The following is an 18,452-nucleotide window of genomic DNA, read 5'->3' on the forward strand; positions in this document are numbered from 1 at the left end:
AAGCAGGGTAAAAGGAGCCATTACAACTTTAATTCATTGTTACAGAAATTAAACTCTCAGCATATGATGTGGAGCTTTGTTCTTCACTTTTTTGGTTATTTCTGGTGAGCCACTTATTCAGTAACAGCCCACGAAGGAGTGTTACATGTTTCTTTTTTGTTCTCTGATCACTGCCCCACAGTGAAGAGACAAGTGACCTCAGGAGCAGGTGTAACAGATTGACAGTGAGGTGGGGAGGGGGAAGGATGTTGTGAACATTAACTGTATGGAATGTATTGGAATGAAGAGAAAACTAATGAATATGGGCATTGCATTTCTGCAAAATCTGTTCAGGATGTCACAAGCATCTTGAAATCAGTCAAAATAATTCATTCAAAATCATTCAAGTCATTGAAATCATTCAAAATAAAAAACAGAGAAATTATTGGAAATTCAGGGAGACCTCCAGCCTCCCAGATAACCACATCTGCATGAGGTGCACCAAGCTGCAACTCCTCAGGCAATGTGTTAAGGAACTGAAGCTGCAGCTCGATGTCCTTTGCCTCATATGGATGCTGAGGAAGTTCAAAGTAAAAATTATCAGAGTATCTTTAAAATCATCATCCATTCAAAACTAATAACTAAGCTCCAAGACCTGACCTGAATACCTCTTTGTGCAATTGGATCCTGGATTTCCTCACTTGTGGACCCCACTCAGTTCAGATTGGCAAAAACATCTCCACCACAATCTCCATCAGCACAGGAGTACCACAGGGCTGTGTACTTAGCTCCCTGCTCTACTCACTTTACACCTGTGACTGTGTGACTCAGTACAGCTCCACCACCACATGTAAGTTTGCTGATGATAACTCTGTTGTGAGCTGTATCAAAAGGGTTGGTGAATCAGCATACAGGAGGGAGACTGGTGTAATAACAACAACCTCTCACTCAATATCAATAAGAGCAAAAAACTGATTGTAGATTTCAGGGGAGGGAAGCCAGAGGTCCTTGAGCCAGTGATCATTGGAGGACCAGAGTTGAAGGGGGTCAGTAACATTAAATTCTTGGGTGTCATTCTCAGAGGTCCTATCCTGGACCCATCATATAAATATCAATGTGAAGAAAGTACAACAGTGCCTCTACTTCCTCAGGAGTCTGTGGAGATTCAGTATGTCATCAAAAACGTTGGCAAACCTCTGTAGATGTGTGGTGGAAAGTCTGCTGACTGGCTGCGTTATGGACTGTTCGAAGAACACTAATGTCTTTGAGCAGAAAATACTACAAGAGGTAGTGGTTTGGCCCAGTATGTCACGGGTAAAGCTCTCTCAACCATTGAGCACATCTGCACGAAATGTTGCCTTGGAAAGGTAGCATCCATCTTCAAAGATCCTCACCACCCAGGCCATGCACTTTTCTCGCTTCTGCCATCAGGTAGAAAGTTCGGGTGCCTCAAGATGCGCACCATCAGGTTCCAGACCAGTTATAATCATGCAAACATTCGGATCTGAATGTGCAAGGCTTGACCAGTAAGTTCGCAGATGACATGAAATTAGTGGATGGTGCTCACAGTAAAGATTATTGTAGCTTATAGGAGATCTAAATGGGCAGAAGAGTGGTAAGTAGATTCCAAAATCAACCTGAGCAGCAGAGGTTGGTGATTATGTGAAGGAAAGTGCCACAGGAAGTGGATGAGGCAGCACAATTGTATAATTCCAGAAGCAGCTGGAATGTGTAGATGGAATGAAGAGGCCGTGGGGGAAATGGGCCTATCACAGGAAATTGGGACCATCTCGGTGAGCACTGTCATCAGCATTGTCTCATTGGGCTGAAAGGTCTGTATATGTGCTCTGTTGCTCTGTGACTCTGTACTCTATCAGTAGATGCACTGGACAGACATGGTGTGAGAGTTGATATTCACAGGGAATATTTTGTCCCTAAGTCAACTGCTGCTCTGATACAGGGGATGGACGTACTGTCATATTTACAAAGTAATCATACTCTCGTTGACTCACTGTCTGTTTGTTGTGTAATTCAGGGCATCACCAGCAGGTGGAGCTGTCCTGCACCGGGATCAAAGTGTAAACAAAACACGACAATCAGCAATCGTCAGTCACAATCAGAATGGACACAGGTATGATCACTAGGATCTTTATACTTAAACTTTTGTCCTGTTGGTGCACACTAGTACAGATGAAGAAACTTACACAGATGTTAACTGGGCACAGAAAACTTTCATCAAGCAAGGTTATTGATCCCACTGGTAAAGCAGCCTCGAGTAATTGATCAATCTAACAGTTCCTGTGCAGGGACATGACACCGGTAATGGTCGAATCACTCTGCTCACCATGCAAAGCTTCACCTGAGTGAAAGGAGCAGGGACTCCTGAATCAGGTGGCTGTGAGTGAATCACAGACAGGAATGTGACAACTGTCTTGTGTGTTATGTAAATGTCCAGGGTCAGGGTCCTCTAGACAGGCCCTGGTGTGTAAGATGTCTCCAACTTTCATTAATAAATCTCAACGCCAGATGGTAGGAGCATTTCCAGGAATTCAGAGATTGTGTGATAACAGAGCATTTCAGGTTTTGGAAGGGCAGCTATCAACTCCCTCCTGGACTTCTCGGCTGCTGCGGAAAGGAGATGAGGGGAGTTTCCAAAATCTGTTTTCTGTAGCTGAGCTGAGAACATTGCCGGTGTTGGGAATGGCTGAGGATCAGAAAACAGCTCATTGTGGATAAAAGTGCGGTCTGTTTCAGTGTTTTAATACTCGAATCCATGTCTGGTCTGTGGACAAATGGTGAACGTGAGTTCTCAATATTTCCCTATTGAGATGATCTGCTACCTGGACTTAAAATACACAGGATCTTTGGTGGGAAACCTGGTGTAACCAATGACCAACTGTCCCTGTCTCCTGTAGGAATTGTGATTGTGCTCAACTCTGTGAGTTGAGGTGGAATAAAACAGAGATTACAGCCTGGTAACGCATCCCTCAGCCCAGCTAATTCATGCTGATCCAAATGTCTTTTGAGCTTGCTCCATCTTCCCACAGCTTTTCCCAACTTCCCTTATAGACTTCTATCCTTTTTCCTGCCCACATCTTCTCAACTTTGTAATTTTATTTGTTTATAGCCTCCTCTGACCGCACGTAATTTATACCCATCACCCGCCAAGTGAAAAAAATGCCCCTTCAGTCCCTTTTAAATTCCTGCCCTCGGGTCTCAGACTCCCCTACCCTGGGAAATGGACTGTGACCATCTACCCTATCTACACTCCTGATTATTTTATGTACACGTGTAAGTCTCAGACTCCCCTACCCTGGGAAATGGACTGTGACCATCTACCCTATCTACACTCCTGATTATTTTATGTACACGTGTAAGTCTCAGACTCCCCTACCCTGGGAAATGGACTGTGACCATCTACCCTATCTACACCCCTGATTATTTTATGTACACGTGTAAGTCTCAGACTCCCCTACCCTGGGAAATGGACTGTGACCATATACCCTATCTACACCCCTGATTATTTTATGTACACGTGTAAGTCTCAGACTCCCCTACCCTGGGAAATGGACTGTGACCGTCTACCCTATCTACACTCCTGATTATTTTATGTACACGTGTAAGTCTCAGACTCCCCTTCCCTGGGAAATGGACTGTGACCGTCTACCCTATCTACACTCCTGATTATTTTATGTACGTGTGTAAGGTCACCCTTCAACTGGTCTTTCTCAACTACACTCTTTCCAGCTTAATCACCTTCATCCTACAGATTAGCAACTGCAACTACACACAAAGTTCTCTAAGCAAGACTTTGCCAATGACCTGCACAGTTGTTACATGACGATCATCATGCCGGGGGATAAGATGGGAACCAGGGGGCTGGACAGCATAGATCTCAAGGTAATGGTCAGTTTGCGACCAATGGGACTGGACATGATGTGACAGGTCACTATTACTGTGCCTATCCTGTTCTTTTTCTGGGAGTGGATGTGTTCAGACACCGGCTTATTGTGATGGTCACCTGACAGGAAGTGTGGTTCACATTCACCAGCACAGTCCCACTCCAAATCTGGTCAGATAGAGTCTCTGGTCCATTGCACCCACCCAGTCTCAATCAGTTCTGCTCAGCTCCAAATCACTCTAGTGTAACCTGAAATTCATCATTTATTTCAGGTAGGAAATTAACTCGGGTACGGAAAGTACTCAAGAGGTTTTTACCAGGAAACTCACTGAGGGAAGATGATCGGGACACGGGAAGCAAGGTACCACAGCAGGGTCAGATTCAGAGCAATGTCCCAATGGAATGCGGTCCGGCCGCAGCGGAAGGGGAGCAAATTCAGCCCAGAGACAGTGACGTCAGAGACACTGATCAGAACCCTGGAACTGGTACAAGTGAGGCGACTGTCTGTCAGCCCAGAGACAGTGACGTCAGAGACACTGAGCAGGACCCTGGAACCAGTACAAGTGAGGCGACTGTCTGTCAGCCCAGAGACAGTGACGTCAGAGACACTGAGCAGGACCCTGGAACCGGTACAAGTGAGGTGACTGTCTGTCAGCCCAGAGACAGTGACGTCAGAGACACTGATCAGGACCCTGTAACCAGTACAAGTGAGGCGACTGTCTGTCAGCCCAGAGACAGTGACGTCAGAGACACTGATCAGGACCCTGGAACTGGTACAAGTGAGGCGACTGCTTGTCAGCTCGGAAGCTCATTAAACACGGAATTGTCAAGTCCCCAACAAGGAGCAGGTGAGTGAAATATGAGAGTGATGAGGGTAAAGGTGAGGCCTGGTTGGAGGGTTGGTCAGAGTAGCAGGGGGTGGGGGGGGATGTGTGGGTGTGGTACAGTGTTCCAGATGAGAGAGTATTCCTAGGATGTGCATTAAGGGAAATGTATTCGCCAGGATGGAGAGACTATCATTGACAGTCCCAACATTTATTGCTCATAATAAGCTGAAGTAGATGAGTGGGTGAGATGGGGGATGGACTGGTTTGCATTAAATGTGATCCTTCCCGTAGCGTAATACCCAGAACATTATTGGGTAGATTTTAAAGCCAGTGTTGGGTATTGGAATAAATATATCTTGGTGGCTGAAAGCAGGTGAACACTGAGGTTCAAGACTTGATTTGTTCAATGAGTGGAGTGAGAGCACTGGAGACGAGTTGGTATCTACATTCTCTTCTTATATTCACAGAGTCAGAGTTTACAATCTCTGACCTCCTGTGACCAATGGAACTGGACAGATCAGTATTACTGTGCCTATCCTGTTCTCTTTCTGGGAGTGGATGTGTTCACTCACGGGCTTATTGCGATGGTCACCTGACAGGATGTACGGTTCACATTCACCAGCACAGTCCCACTCCAAATCTGGTCAGATAGAGTCTCTGGTCCATTGCACCCACCCAGTCTCAATCAGTTCTGCTCAGCTCTAAATCACTCTAGTGTAACCTGAAATTCATCATTTATTTCAGGTAGGAAATTAACTCGGGTACGGAAAGTACTCAAGAGGTTTTTACCAGGAAACTCACTGAGGGAAGATGATCGGGACACGGGAAGCAAGGTACCACAGCAGGGTCAGATTCAGAGCAATGTCCCAATGGAATGCGGTCCGGCCGCAGCGGAAGGGGAGCAAATTCAGCCCAGAGACAGTGACGTCAGAGACACTGAGCAGAACCCTGGAACTGGTACAAGTGAGGTGACTGTCTGTCAGCCCAGAGACAGTGACGTCAGAGACACTGAGCAGGACCCTGGAACCGGTACAAGTGAGGCGACTGTCTGTCAGCCCAGAGACAGTGACGTCAGAGACACTGATCAGGACCCTGGAACCGGTACAAGTGAGGCGACTGTCTGTCAGCCCAGAGACAGTGACGTCAGAGACACTGATCAGGACCCTGGAACCGGTACAAGTGAGGCGACTGTCTGTCAGCCCAGAGACAGTGACGTCAGAGACACTGATCAGAACCCTGGAACCGGTACAAGTGAGGCGACTGCTTGTCAGCTCGGAAGCTCATTAAACACGGAATTGTCAAGTCCCCAACAAGGAGCAGGTGAGTGAAATATGAGAGTGATGAGGGTAAAGGTGAGGCCTGGTTGGAGGGTTGGTCAGAGTAGCGGGGGGTGGGGGGGATGTGTGGGTGTGGTACAGCGTTCCAGATGAGAGAGTATTCCTAGGATGTGCATTAAGGGAAATGTATTCGCCAGGATGGAGAGACTATCATTGACAGTCCCAACATTTATTGCTCATAATAAGCTGAAGTAGATGAGTGGGTGAGATGGGGGATGGACTGGTTTGCATTAAATGTGATCCTTCCCGTAGCGTAATACCCAGAACATTATTGGGTAGATTTTAAAGCCAGTGTTGGGTATTGGAATAAATATATCTTGGTGGCTGAAAGCAGGTGAACACTGAGGTTCAAGACTTGATTTGTTCAATGAGTGGAGTGAGAGCACTGGAGACGAGTTGGTATCTACATTCTCTTCTTATATTCACAGAGTCAGAGTTTACAATCTCTGACCTCCTGTGACCAATGGAACTGGACAGATCAGTATTACTGTGCCTATCCTGTTCTCTTTCTGGGAGTGGATGTGTTCACTCACGGGCTTATTGCGATGGTCACCTGACAGGATGTACGGTTCACATTCACCAGCACAGTCCCACTCCAAATCTGGTCAGATAGAGTCTCTGGTCCATTGCACCCACCCAGTCTCAATCAGTTCTGCTCAGCTCTAAATCACTCTAGTGTAACCTGAAATTCATCATTTATTTCAGGTAGGAAATTAACTCGGGTACGGAAAGTACTCAAGAGGTTTTTACCAGGAAACTCACTGAGGGAAGATGATCGGGACACGAGAAGCAAGGCACCACAGCAGGGTCAGATTGAGAGCAATGTCCCAATGGAATGCGGTCCGGCCGCAGCGGAAGTGGAGCAAAGTCAGCCCAGAGACAGTGACGTCAGAGACACTGATCAGGACCCTGGAACCAGTACAGGTGAGGCGACTGTCTGTCAGCCCAGAGACAGTGACGTCAGAGACACTGATCAGGACCCTGGAACCAGCACAATTGAGACGACTGTCTGTCAGCCCAGAGACAGTGACGTCAGAGACACTGAGCAGGATCCTGGAACCGGTACAAGTGAGGCGACTGTCTGTCAGCCCAGAGACAGTGACGTCAGAGACACTGATCAGGACCCTGGAACCGGTACAAGTGAGGCGACTGTCTGTCAGCCCAGAGACAGTGACGTCAGAGACACTGATCAGGACCCTGGAACTGGTACAAGTGAGGCGACTGTCTGTCAGCCCAGAGACAGTGACGTCAGAGACACTGAGCAGGACCCTGGAACCGGTACAAGTGAGGTGACTGTCTGTCAGCCCAGAGACAGTGGCGTCAGAGACACTGATCAGGATCCTGGAACCAGTACAAGTGAGGTGACTGTCTGTCAGCTCGGAAGCTCATTGAACACGGAATTGTCAAGTCCCCAACAAGGAGCAGGTGAGTGAAATATGAGGGTGATGTGTTCACAGAATGAGACAGGGAGGATGGAAAATGTGATTCTTTGTTGGAGGGTTGGTCAGACGTGAGGGGGAATGTGTGGGTGTGGTACATGTGGTGTACTGGGGCACCTGTTACCCCACTACAGGAAATGTACTACCTGCTCTGAGGAAATCCAGGATGTGTATTGGAGGAAATGCAGTGTTCCAGATAAGAGAGTATTTCCAGGATGTGAATTAAGGGAAATGTATTCGCCAGGATAGTTTGTATTAAATGTGGTCCTTTGGTAACGTAAGGCCCAGAACATTGTTTGGTCAGTTTTAAGGCCAGTGTTGGGGATTAGGACAAAATCCGTATTTCCAGCTGAAGGCAGGTGAACACTGAGGTTCAAGACTTGATTTTTTTGTTGCATTGGGTGAGAGCGTTGGAGATGAGGGAGATTTGAGTTCATGTCTACATACTCTTCTTATATTCGCAGAGCCAGAGTTTACAATCCACGACCTCCTGGCAGAGGCGGGTGAATATCGACTGTACCAGCTGACAAAGTTCTACGGGGACCGACTCAAACAAGCGATTGAAGAAAAGGTTGAAAGACTCGGTTGGATGTTGACAAAGGAGGGACATTTCAGTAGAGAAGAAAGTGAGGTGAGTGTATTTAGTATATTGTCACTGAACTGCTGGTATCAGAGGGAATAGTGATCAATATTCATCTCCTGCACGTTCTAGGAGGTCTACATGACAATGGAGATGTTGATCTCTGACTGTCTCCAGCCGATCTGGTTTCAGCTGTTAAGGTGGGGAGCACTGGGAGCTACAGGTTCAGCGTCACCTTTTCCTCTGACACCTGCTGTATTTATCAGTGTGATATACGAGCAGTGGCTGCATATCTGGGCTGTTGAACAGACATTCAGTCTAAAACTAATTTCACGTCTTATCGGGACCGTCAGTCAAATTCACCTCAGCTCATTGATCCAGGATGAATATGAAGCTGTCAGATTGTAAATTGGGCCAACTGGCTTCACTGCGGTACTTGAGGGAGGGGAACCTGCTCACCACAGCTGGTCTGGTCTCCATCTGAGTTCCCGAACAGAGTGGCTGACTTGTCATAGTCATAGAAAAGTACAGCACAGAAACAGGCCCTTTGGCCCATCTATTCCATGCCGGACTACTAAAACTGCCTATTCCCATTGACCTGCACTGGGCCCTGGTGCTCTATACCCTTATCATTCATGTATCTATCCAGACTTCTCTTCACCACTTGTACCACTCACACTGCTCGCTCGTTTCACGATCTCACCACCCTCTGAGTGAAGAAGTTTCCCCTCATGTACCCTTGAACTTTTCACCTTTTATCCTTTACTGATGACCTCTTGTTGTAGTACTACTTTACTTTGGTGCAAAATGTCTGTTTGCATTTTCCTTATCTACATCCGTCATAATTTTGTGAACCTCTATCAAATCTCCCCTCAGTTTTCTACATTCCAAGTGCAATCTTTTCCTATAACTCAGGTCCTCCAGTCCCGACAACATCCTTGTAAATTTTTCTGTACTCTTCCGAACTCCTTTACACCTGTCCTATGAGTAGGTGACCAGTAGCAGATAATCTCAAAATTAGGCCTCACCAACATCTTATACATGTTCAGCATCATATTCCATCTTCTGTACTCGATAATTTCATTTATGAAGACAAATGTACTAAATACTTTCTTTCCGATCTATCTACCTTTGCTGCCACTTTTAATGAATTATGGACCTGTATTCCCAGATCACTTTGTTCTACCACACTCCTCAGTGCCCTACCGGTCACCGTAGAATATCGACCCTGCTTGGTCATCCGAAAGTGCAACGTGTCGCACTTGTCTGCATTAAACTCCACAGGCCATTTTTCAGCCCATTTCTCAGCTGGTTTAGACACCACTGCAAGCTTTGGTAGTCTTCCTCACTTTCCACTACACGTCCCCACTCTTGGTGTCATCTGCAAATTTGCTGATCCAGTTAACCACATTTTTATCCAGATCATCAATATAGATGACAAACAACAACGGGCCCAGCACCGATCCCTGTGGCACTGCACGAGTTTAAATTCCCAGTCAGAGATGCAACAGTCAATCACATATTTCATATTTTCTCTACTTACAGTTTTTTAGTAGATTTCTGCTGGTTAGTAAAAGCTTCCCAGTCCTCCAGCTTTCCACTATACCTTACTATACTCTATGCCCTCTCCTTTGCATTTGTGCTGGCATTGACTTCCTGGTCAGCCACAGTTGATCATCCTTCCTTTGGAATAATCCTTCATATTTGGGATTATCTACCTCTACCTGCGCCTTCCGAATCACTTCCTGAATCTTCATCTATTCCTGCTTTGCTGTTGCCTCTACTAGTGTCCTCTTCCAATTTATTTTTGCCCAGCTCCTATCTCATTCCTCCGTAATTCCTTTATTCCAGGGTAATACGGATACATCTAACTTTACCTTCTCCCTCTCAAACTGCAGTGTGAGTTCTGCTATTTTAAGATCATTGCCCCTTAAGGGTTTATTTACCTTAATCTCCCCAATCAAATCTGGTGCAATACACAACACCGAATCCCGATCCGCCTTTCCTATAGTGGGCTCAATCATAGGCTTCTCTCAAAAGCCATCTCATAGGCATTCTATAACTTCCCTCACTTGGGATTCAGCACTACATATTGAAATTCCCCATGACTATTTTAACATTGACCTCTTCTCTCACCCACTGGAATTTGTAGTCCACATCCTGGTTACTGTTCCACCAGGGTCATTTTTCCTATGCGGTTTCTTAACATCGACATCGTCCAATCCGATATCACCTCTTTATAAGGACTTTTATATTTCTATGAGAATGGAGTCAACCCAACCCTTTCACCCACCTGCCTATCCTTTTGATTAAATATGTATCCTTGGATGTAAGCACCCAAATATGATCTTCTTTCAGCCATGATTCAGTGATGCCCACTATCTATTTTTTGCTCTCTCGCTCTCCCCTCTCTTCCATTCTTGTAGTCACATGTTTTTGATGTGATGTTACATATTGATGACAAGTAAATTAATAAGACAATAAGACAAAGGAGCAGAAGTTGGCCATTCGGCCCATCGAGTCTGCTCCGCCATTTTATCATGAGCTGATCCATTCTCCCATTTAGTCCCACTCCCCTACCTTCTCACCATAACCTTTGATGCCCTGGCTACTCAGATATCTATCAATCTCTGCCTTAAATACACCCAATGACTTGGCCTCCACTAGTGCCCGTGGCAACAAATTCCATAGATTCACCACCCTCTGACTAAAAAAAACTTCTTCGCATTTCTGTTCTGAATGGGTGCCCTTCAATCCTTAAGCCATGCCCTCTCGTAGTAGACTCCCCAATCATGGGAAACAACTTTGCCACATCCACTGTGTCCATGCCTTTCAACATTCAAAATGTTTCTATGAGGTCTCCCCTCATTCTTCTAAACTCCAAGGAATACAGTCCAAGAGCGGACAAACGTTCCTCATATGTTAACCCTCTCATTCCCGGAATCATTCTCGTGAATCTTCTCTGTACCCTCTCCAACGTCAGCACATCCTTTCTTAAATAAGGAGACAAAAACTGCCCACAGTACTCCAAGTGAGGCCTCACCAGCGCCTTATAGAGCCTCAACATCACGTCCCTGCTCCTATACTCTATTCCTCTAGAAATGAATGCCAATCACGTTGAATATATTATAGGGTGTCAGTTAATCCTTACTCTTACACAATATGGATTTAGAATTTCCTTCAGTTGCTGTTTTTCTGTTAATAGCTGAACCCAAGGAGGATGAGGCAACAACTGTCCGCTCCACAATAAATTCATTGTTTTCCTTTTACAGAAAGTCACTGAGCTGACAGAGAAGGGAAACCGGACAGAGAGTTCCAGACTCTTCCTCAGTTTGGTGATGGGCAAAGGTTCCCGGGTCCGGAGGGCGATGTGGGAATCCTTTGTGACGTGGAGGACAGAGTTACCGAAGTTGGACAGGATACTGAGGGAAATACAGGAACTCGGTATGTTAAAAACACGCACTGAACACAAAGGCACATTGAAATAAACAGGCTTAATTATTTTAGTTCTGTTTTCACAGACATGTTTTTAAAAAAATTTAAACAGGTCCTGATCCACAGGAATACATGAACATCGGCCAAGGATTATCTGAGTTACCCACTCAACTGAAAGGTGAGTGATAAATTGCACAGTCCAAACCACATTTCAAGTGTTGTACTGTAACTGGGCAGAATCTGAGAATGAAAATTCACCATTAATCAGGCGCTGATCTCTGGAGTCAGGTTAAAATTCAGATAAACTCTCGTTGCAGCCTCAATATTCTAAAATGTATTTTCCAGCTGTTGATCCAGCTGTTAATGTACTAATCCAGCTGTTGGGCCTGCTAAACCCTTCACTCCCGTTCCTACTACTCTGGGAATCCCCACGCACACTACATCTTCCTGTCCAGTTGACTTTTCTATCTTCATACATTCCAGATTCCAAAGCACCTTCTTCTTCGTAATAACAGCTACACTCAATTTTGTTCGCTGATGCTCTTTACATTTTGTAATTCTGCTAGTGACTTCCACAGAGATTGTCTGCCATTTCCTTTTCATCCGTTACTGCATCTACAACATCATTTTTCAGCAGTCTGATACCGACCCCCTCCTTTATTTTGACTCTTTATCTGGGAAAGAAAGAAAAATACTTTGGTATCCTTGCATTTCCTGCACATTCATGTATATTTAGGAGCATCTATAACGTAGTTGCCTCCAACACGACCCAGGCTGTAAATTCCAGGCACCCACCACCCTGTGAAAAAACTACCCATAAGTAATTTAAATTTATCCCATCTCACCTTAACCAAATACCACCTGGTATTAGACAGCAGTCCTGTGTGGAAAACAAAATACAGGCTCTCTACCCAGACTTTTATATCTCAATCTTATACACATTTGTCAGATTTAACTCCAGAGTAAATAAACCAAGTTTGTCAAGCCTTTACTTGTAGCACATGCCACCGAATCCAGACAACATCCTGGTGAACCTGTTCTGTACCCTCTCCAATCCTTCCAAGAGCTGGACAATCAGAAGTGAATACAATACTCCAGATGCACCTGAAAACCATAAGACTTAGCAGCAGAATTAAGCCAGGTGGCTCAGTGAATTTGCTCCGCTATTCCTCTCAACCCCACTATCTCGCCTTCTATAAATGTTGATGCTCTTCCTAATCAGGAACATATCGACCTGCATTTTAAATATATACAATGACGTATCTTCCTCAGCTGTCTATGACAATAATTTCACAAATTCACAACCCACCAGGCAAGAAATTTCTCCCAGTGTGGGTCCCCGCCAGCCAGGACAATTCACCACAGTTCCCAAGCATATTAATCTTCTATGTGAGCCTCCCATGTGGGTCCTTGTCAAAGACTCTGCCAATATACAAGTAGACAACATCTATGTGTAACGTCATCTTTGTCACCTCCGAGAGGAACTCAATCAAGTTGGCAAGACGCAAACCCATCCAGAGCCTTGCTGCTGAACCCCAAACCACCTCAAACATTCTCTCTTTCATACTCCTGTGGGGCATAAGATATAAAAGGTTGAAGGTGTGTACCACCTGCCTCAGGGTCAGCTTTAATTCTGCATTTATAAGACCATTGAATGGTCACCTACTGTGTTATTATTGGCTCGTAATAATAGTAAGACAATTTTATATATATAATTGTAGCTTCGTGCATCTCATAATTAATAACAACTCACAATATACTCACAGGAGAGCAGAAAGAATACCGTTCGGGTATGAACAACAGATAACAGATTATGTAATTCTATTTCAAACCCTGTGGAAAGCAGAAATCTTTCAATGTTATATTGTCTATCAAAAAATCATGTGATTCTCTCCCTTGCATGGTTAAGAGAAGTTCCAAATATATATAAAATTCATCCAATACTTATGAAATTTCTACAACATCTGATGGAGCATTCGCATAAAGTAATCGTCCTATTAACAACCACAAAAGAACAACCACCATTATCAAAATAAATGTAGGGGTTTTCCAGAGTGACTCACTAAGCCCAGTATGGTTTTGTTTGGCTTTAAAGCTGCTTATAATTTACTGAAACAGACAAAAATCAGGTATCAAATCAGAAAAAAAATATGAATTATACCTTTGCACAGCTATACATTGATGATTTGAAATTATTTGCTCTTGCATCAATAAAGCTAAAACAAATAATTCAAATAATGGAACTAATTTCCAAAGATATAAGCATAAACCTTAGACTAGAAAAGTACAGAACATGAAACATAAAGAAAGGTGAATAGAGCCAGTAGAATATCAGACAGAGCATCAGGATACAATGCAACAGAATATGAAACATATATTTAGGATATCAATAAACAAAGAAAATAGAGAAACGTGTTGGAGACCTCTTCCCAGAAACAGACGGGATCATTGTAGCAATACAGGACAAGGTTGTTAACACATGTAGTTATCAATAATACAGAATGACAGACCAATAGGTTCAAGACGATTAATGCTGAAAATTACAAGAGAAACCAGAAACAATCAACACTTTAAAGGATCCTGCAATAGTTTAACTGAATCTCATTACTTGCACAAGCACAATCAAGTGGTGGATAACGTTAACAAAAATCTTGCTTAAACTACAACTGATGAAAAACACCATAACTTACTATAAGTCCAAGCCTGCTCTACTTTTAGAGTTAGAGTCCTTTAAATCATACTGTGACCGATTATTATTTCAAATAGGATAATCCAGGATAGCCGTTCCGATATAACAAGCAAAAGCAACTTTTTAAATAAGTATAGCCATTCCAAATGCACATAACTTACAGAAATGAAGTAGAGAAAAACACCAGAAATATGCTGAATTAAAAGGGGAAAATGAAAGACTGTGGAACATGAACAAGGTATTCATTATCCCAATTGTAATATCGATAACTGGTATCATCCCAAAGGCTTTACGCAATGGTATTAATAAATTAGGCCCACACATCAATACTTGTGCAAATCTTCGAAGACCCACAATACTATACATCAATTCAGCTATGAGTGTGCTAGGCTATGCCCGTACCTTCAGGCTAAGAAAATGATAATAATAATAACTTATTTATAAAGCACCCCTGATCCAGACGATGCTGTTCAAACCGCATCACAACGGGATAGAGTGCAAACTAGAAAATAAAAGACAAAATGTTGTCAGGTGTAATATACACCTCAGAGTTCTGCACAGTACTGTAGTTTAAGGTGTTGAATTCTACAGTTCAGGAGCACAGTTCCAAAAATAAAACCCTGACCTCCCAATGATCCTTTGGCCTTCTACCTTATTGTCTGCCTGCAATGCATTTTCTTGGCAACCGAAACACTGTTTCCCTGAAATATTCTGTTCCATTTTTCCTTCTACGACCTCATTGCACCGATGTGATGTAATGATCTATATGGATCGCATGCAAAGAAGTTTTCCATTTTACTGTGGTGCATGTGACAATAATAAACCAAAGTATCGATTTATTATTGTCAATAATACAGTGCCCATTGGTTGTTTAAGATTGTTATACCCGGGGTTGGTAGTGGGGATAAGCTGCCACAACCTATTATATGCTCCCAGTGCCGTATGACTAAAATAGCCACTGAGAACCAAGTCCAGCTCCTGGCATTCCTAAGCCTGGTGGAAGCATTTCTTCCGACAGGAGGAGGGGCAAAGGCGGGTTACTGGTGCCTTACAACCAGTCGCTTTGGGCAGATGAAGCTCATTAGCTGTGATTGGCAGCTCACCCAGGAACAGGAAAACTCTGATCTCAAAACTCTGCTGCCTTGCAACTGTACCCCCCATGAGGAAGAGTTTGGGAGTAAACCCCGTGGGAAAATTCTTGATCTGGAGCCCCTAAGGCAGTCTCAAATGGTGTTCAACGCAGACTGGCATCTCCTGCGACACCCCTGGTGCCAACTGTGTCAGGCTCTGCCATTCCTTTGTATTCATCAGATGCATAGAGAGAGGGAGCTTGCTACATCGGCAAAAGCTTCCTCTCCATATCGTAGTGTCCTAGCTTGCAGGGGCAGGACATCCATGGTCGACTCTTGACAGACAGAGGCCTCATAAGACAGTGTCCCACACCCCCACAGCAAGACTGACTGCCAAGACTTCACCACCCTCTCCCACAAATATGCTGTACATCACTGAGACAGACGCTTGTGGTTTCTTCCATTAATAGAGATTTCATCTTTCCACCAATCCTCCATCCTCAATCACGGGGAAGTTAGCAAAAGGTAGCATGTACCACATGTCCAACACATCTTCCTTCGAATCCGTATTCTTTCTCATTCCCTCGATTGGTAGCTGCTGTTTGAGTTTCTCCAAACTGAAACATTTAGCCGGGGCTACCCCTTCAGCCTCCTGCAGTCGATACGTCAGCTTCTTCGGGGACTCCTTCAACTCTCGCCACAGCCTCAGCAGTTCTGACTCAGGGTTCTTGGCCATCTCAATCTGGGACGCAGTTACCCCACCAGCTTCTCCCACCCTGACCTGAAAAGCAGCAGTTAAAGGATGTTCAGCTTCCAGTTTTTTTCCTTCCTGATGACGTCTTCCAGGTCAACTTTCAGTTTTTCCACTTCATTTAAACTGTCGATAGTCATCTTCAGGTTCCTTTCAAGCATCTGCCTCCCTTTTCCGAGATCTGTCCTCCATTTCTTCACCTCCTCGGGAGTGTAGTCAAACACCCCTCCCTGGGCTCTCAGTTTTCTGTTGGCCTTCAGAACACTTCCTTGATCTTCCCCAACTTGTAAATCTTCCAATCTTTTCTGGATCAACGTCTTGAGTTTCTGCTGATCCCTTTGAAGGTGGGTCATTGTTTCTTCTCGTTGGATTAATTCATCAGTACATGACCGCAGTGTCGGCTCGCAATTCCGTTGCTCCTTCTCCACGTTGATGAGCGTGAATTCCAAGTCTGCAATGGCCGTCCCACGTGTGTGGCACTCAGTCTTCGGCCGGCATTTCTGAGCACTCAGGTCAGCGGTGCAAATCCCCTCTCTCCCCTGTGTCTCATTCAAAGTGACGACCTGGGTTTCCATCCCCAGGTCCACCACCATCTGTCCCAACACCAGGAAGTTCAACTGGTATGTTGGGTCATTTTTCTCACATTGCACCAAACTCCTCCACATTTGACACTTCGCTTCTGTCGCCTGGGCTCAGCCACTCGCCTCGCCTCATAGTCCCCCAGGTGAATCCAAGCTCTAGGCAGTCATCCACATACACCAAAACTCCACACATCTTCACTTCCCCCATGGTCTTCCTTTTGGAAGTACATTGGTACATTGCTGGGAACCTGCAGTTCCCCCACTGGGCCTCCACTAAGTTTCCTGTGGTTCAGGAAGAGACCTTTGGCCCTTCTCCCACTGAGTCAGGTGTAGTGGGGAGGGCTAGCTGTGGGCAGTCTGAGTTACAGCAGGACCAGGAAGGAAAAGAAGCGGGGCCCCGGACATGGGACAGGGGTTCTGAGTTGTAATGGTTGCCTGAGTCAGAGAGGAGCGGGCAAGCAGGTCCAAGGTATCCCTAGTAATGTCTGTGCCTTTAGGGTTTAGGTGAGGGGGCACGGAGGTCTTGGAGGATTAGGAAACTCAGATAGGTTGGCCTATGTAGCGCCCATGGATGGGCGGAAGGTCCACTGTTTGGGGAGCAATGTCACTGTGTGTATTTGGATGGGTTTCTGTGTCTGTAGGACTGGTTGGCAAGTTATTTGGAAGTCATGAGGACATGACTTTATTTGGTGGGGGGAGATTGTAAGGGGTTACTTTTTTTATGTCACTGCATAGTCTAATTAAAATGGCTTCTTTGTTATGTTATAATTGAAAGGGCTTCTTTGTTATGTTAACTGCTGAGAAAGTCCTTCCCGCTAGCAGTTTGTTTTGGATTATCTATTGATATGAGGACGAATGAACAAATTGCGATAGCTTTGGGTGCTTGAAGATATTGTATGCGCGGGGTTTTGGGGCAGAAGGCAGGAGAGAGAGAGAGAGACAGAGGATGGACCAGGTGCTGTGAGTCTGCTAACAGGGTCGGACCCAGAGCGGGGCGTTCAGCGAGGAGAGGAGACGGAGACGAACTCGTGTGGAGCGTCTGATCGACCACTGTTGTTGGTGCCAGGCGGCCGGTCGAGGTGGTCCGAGGGGTTGCAGGGTGAAGAAGAAGGGTCCTGAGCTCCAGCTGTTTGTGCATGAATAGATTGAACTTTGATATGTGTGGCGCCTTTGATCTTCCTTTTATATGTTATTCTCTATTAATTATATAGTTCCAGTAATATCTATAAACTGTAAATCATTTAATCGTATCTGGTGTATTGTCTGTTATTTGGGTGGGGTGGGGTACATCACACAGCATCCACACAAACTATTACCCAGTTTGCCAGGGCCAAGGCTGTTTTCCTAGATGACAGCGAGCCGAGCGACCCTGAGGCTGGCCACGGGGGCTACAGCTGCTATTGAAAACTACCCATTTTCTTTCTTGTCATTCTTATGGGTTATCGATCCGCAACCTCACTGTGATTCTCTCCACAGATGCTGCAGACTTGAGTATTTCACACATATTCTGCTCCTGTTTTGATGCAAGAGCAGTGGACACCTGTGACTCCCCAGTGTGTAGATTTGTCAAAATGCAGGGTGTCCTGCTCTCCATGTTTCCACACCAGATAAACATTAACATCGTCTGTTAATGATGCAAACAATGCTTCAAATACAGTGAAATGTTGTAACAGAGTGCGGTCAGGATTGCAATAGGATATCAGGGGTATTTTCACCATCACAAGCAATTAGTACCAGACTATGAGGACTGGATATTTTCTGGGACATCCATCGCTGTCAATTCCGGTGTCTGTGAACAGAATTTTACTTTCTGTCCTAATATCCATGGAAGCATGGAATTAATTCATGTAATCTCAAACATTG

General features: G+C 44.9%; 1 protein-coding gene across 9 annotated transcripts in view; it reads left to right on the top strand.

Annotated features, from left to right (window-relative positions):
• The window catches only part of LOC140208383 (uncharacterized), a 46,898-nt gene that overhangs the window by 17,347 nt on the left and 11,099 nt on the right, over window positions 1-18,452 (top strand). For 7 of the 9 annotated variants that reach the window (XR_011888755.1, XM_072277026.1, XM_072277029.1 and 4 more), the window contains 7 exons: window positions 2,015-2,110; window positions 4,153-4,728; window positions 5,452-6,027; window positions 6,750-7,469; window positions 7,948-8,114; window positions 11,336-11,507; window positions 11,611-11,676. Coding sequence is in view for 8 of the 9 variants with exons in the window: in XM_072277026.1 (XP_072133127.1) it covers window positions 2,101-2,110; window positions 4,153-4,728; window positions 5,452-6,027; window positions 6,750-7,469; window positions 7,948-8,114; window positions 11,336-11,507; window positions 11,611-11,676 (2,287 nt within the window). In the remaining variant the exon portion in view is untranslated. The remainder of the gene's footprint in view (window positions 1-2,014; window positions 2,111-4,152; window positions 4,729-5,451; window positions 6,028-6,749; window positions 7,470-7,947; window positions 8,115-11,335; window positions 11,508-11,610; window positions 11,677-18,452) is intronic. The other 2 variants (XM_072277032.1, XM_072277031.1) reach the window with 2 other exon arrangements.

This window comes from Mobula birostris, chromosome 13 (genome assembly GCF_030028105.1).
Source record: "Mobula birostris isolate sMobBir1 chromosome 13, sMobBir1.hap1, whole genome shotgun sequence".
NCBI classification, from domain to species: domain Eukaryota; kingdom Metazoa; phylum Chordata; class Chondrichthyes; order Myliobatiformes; family Myliobatidae; genus Mobula; species Mobula birostris.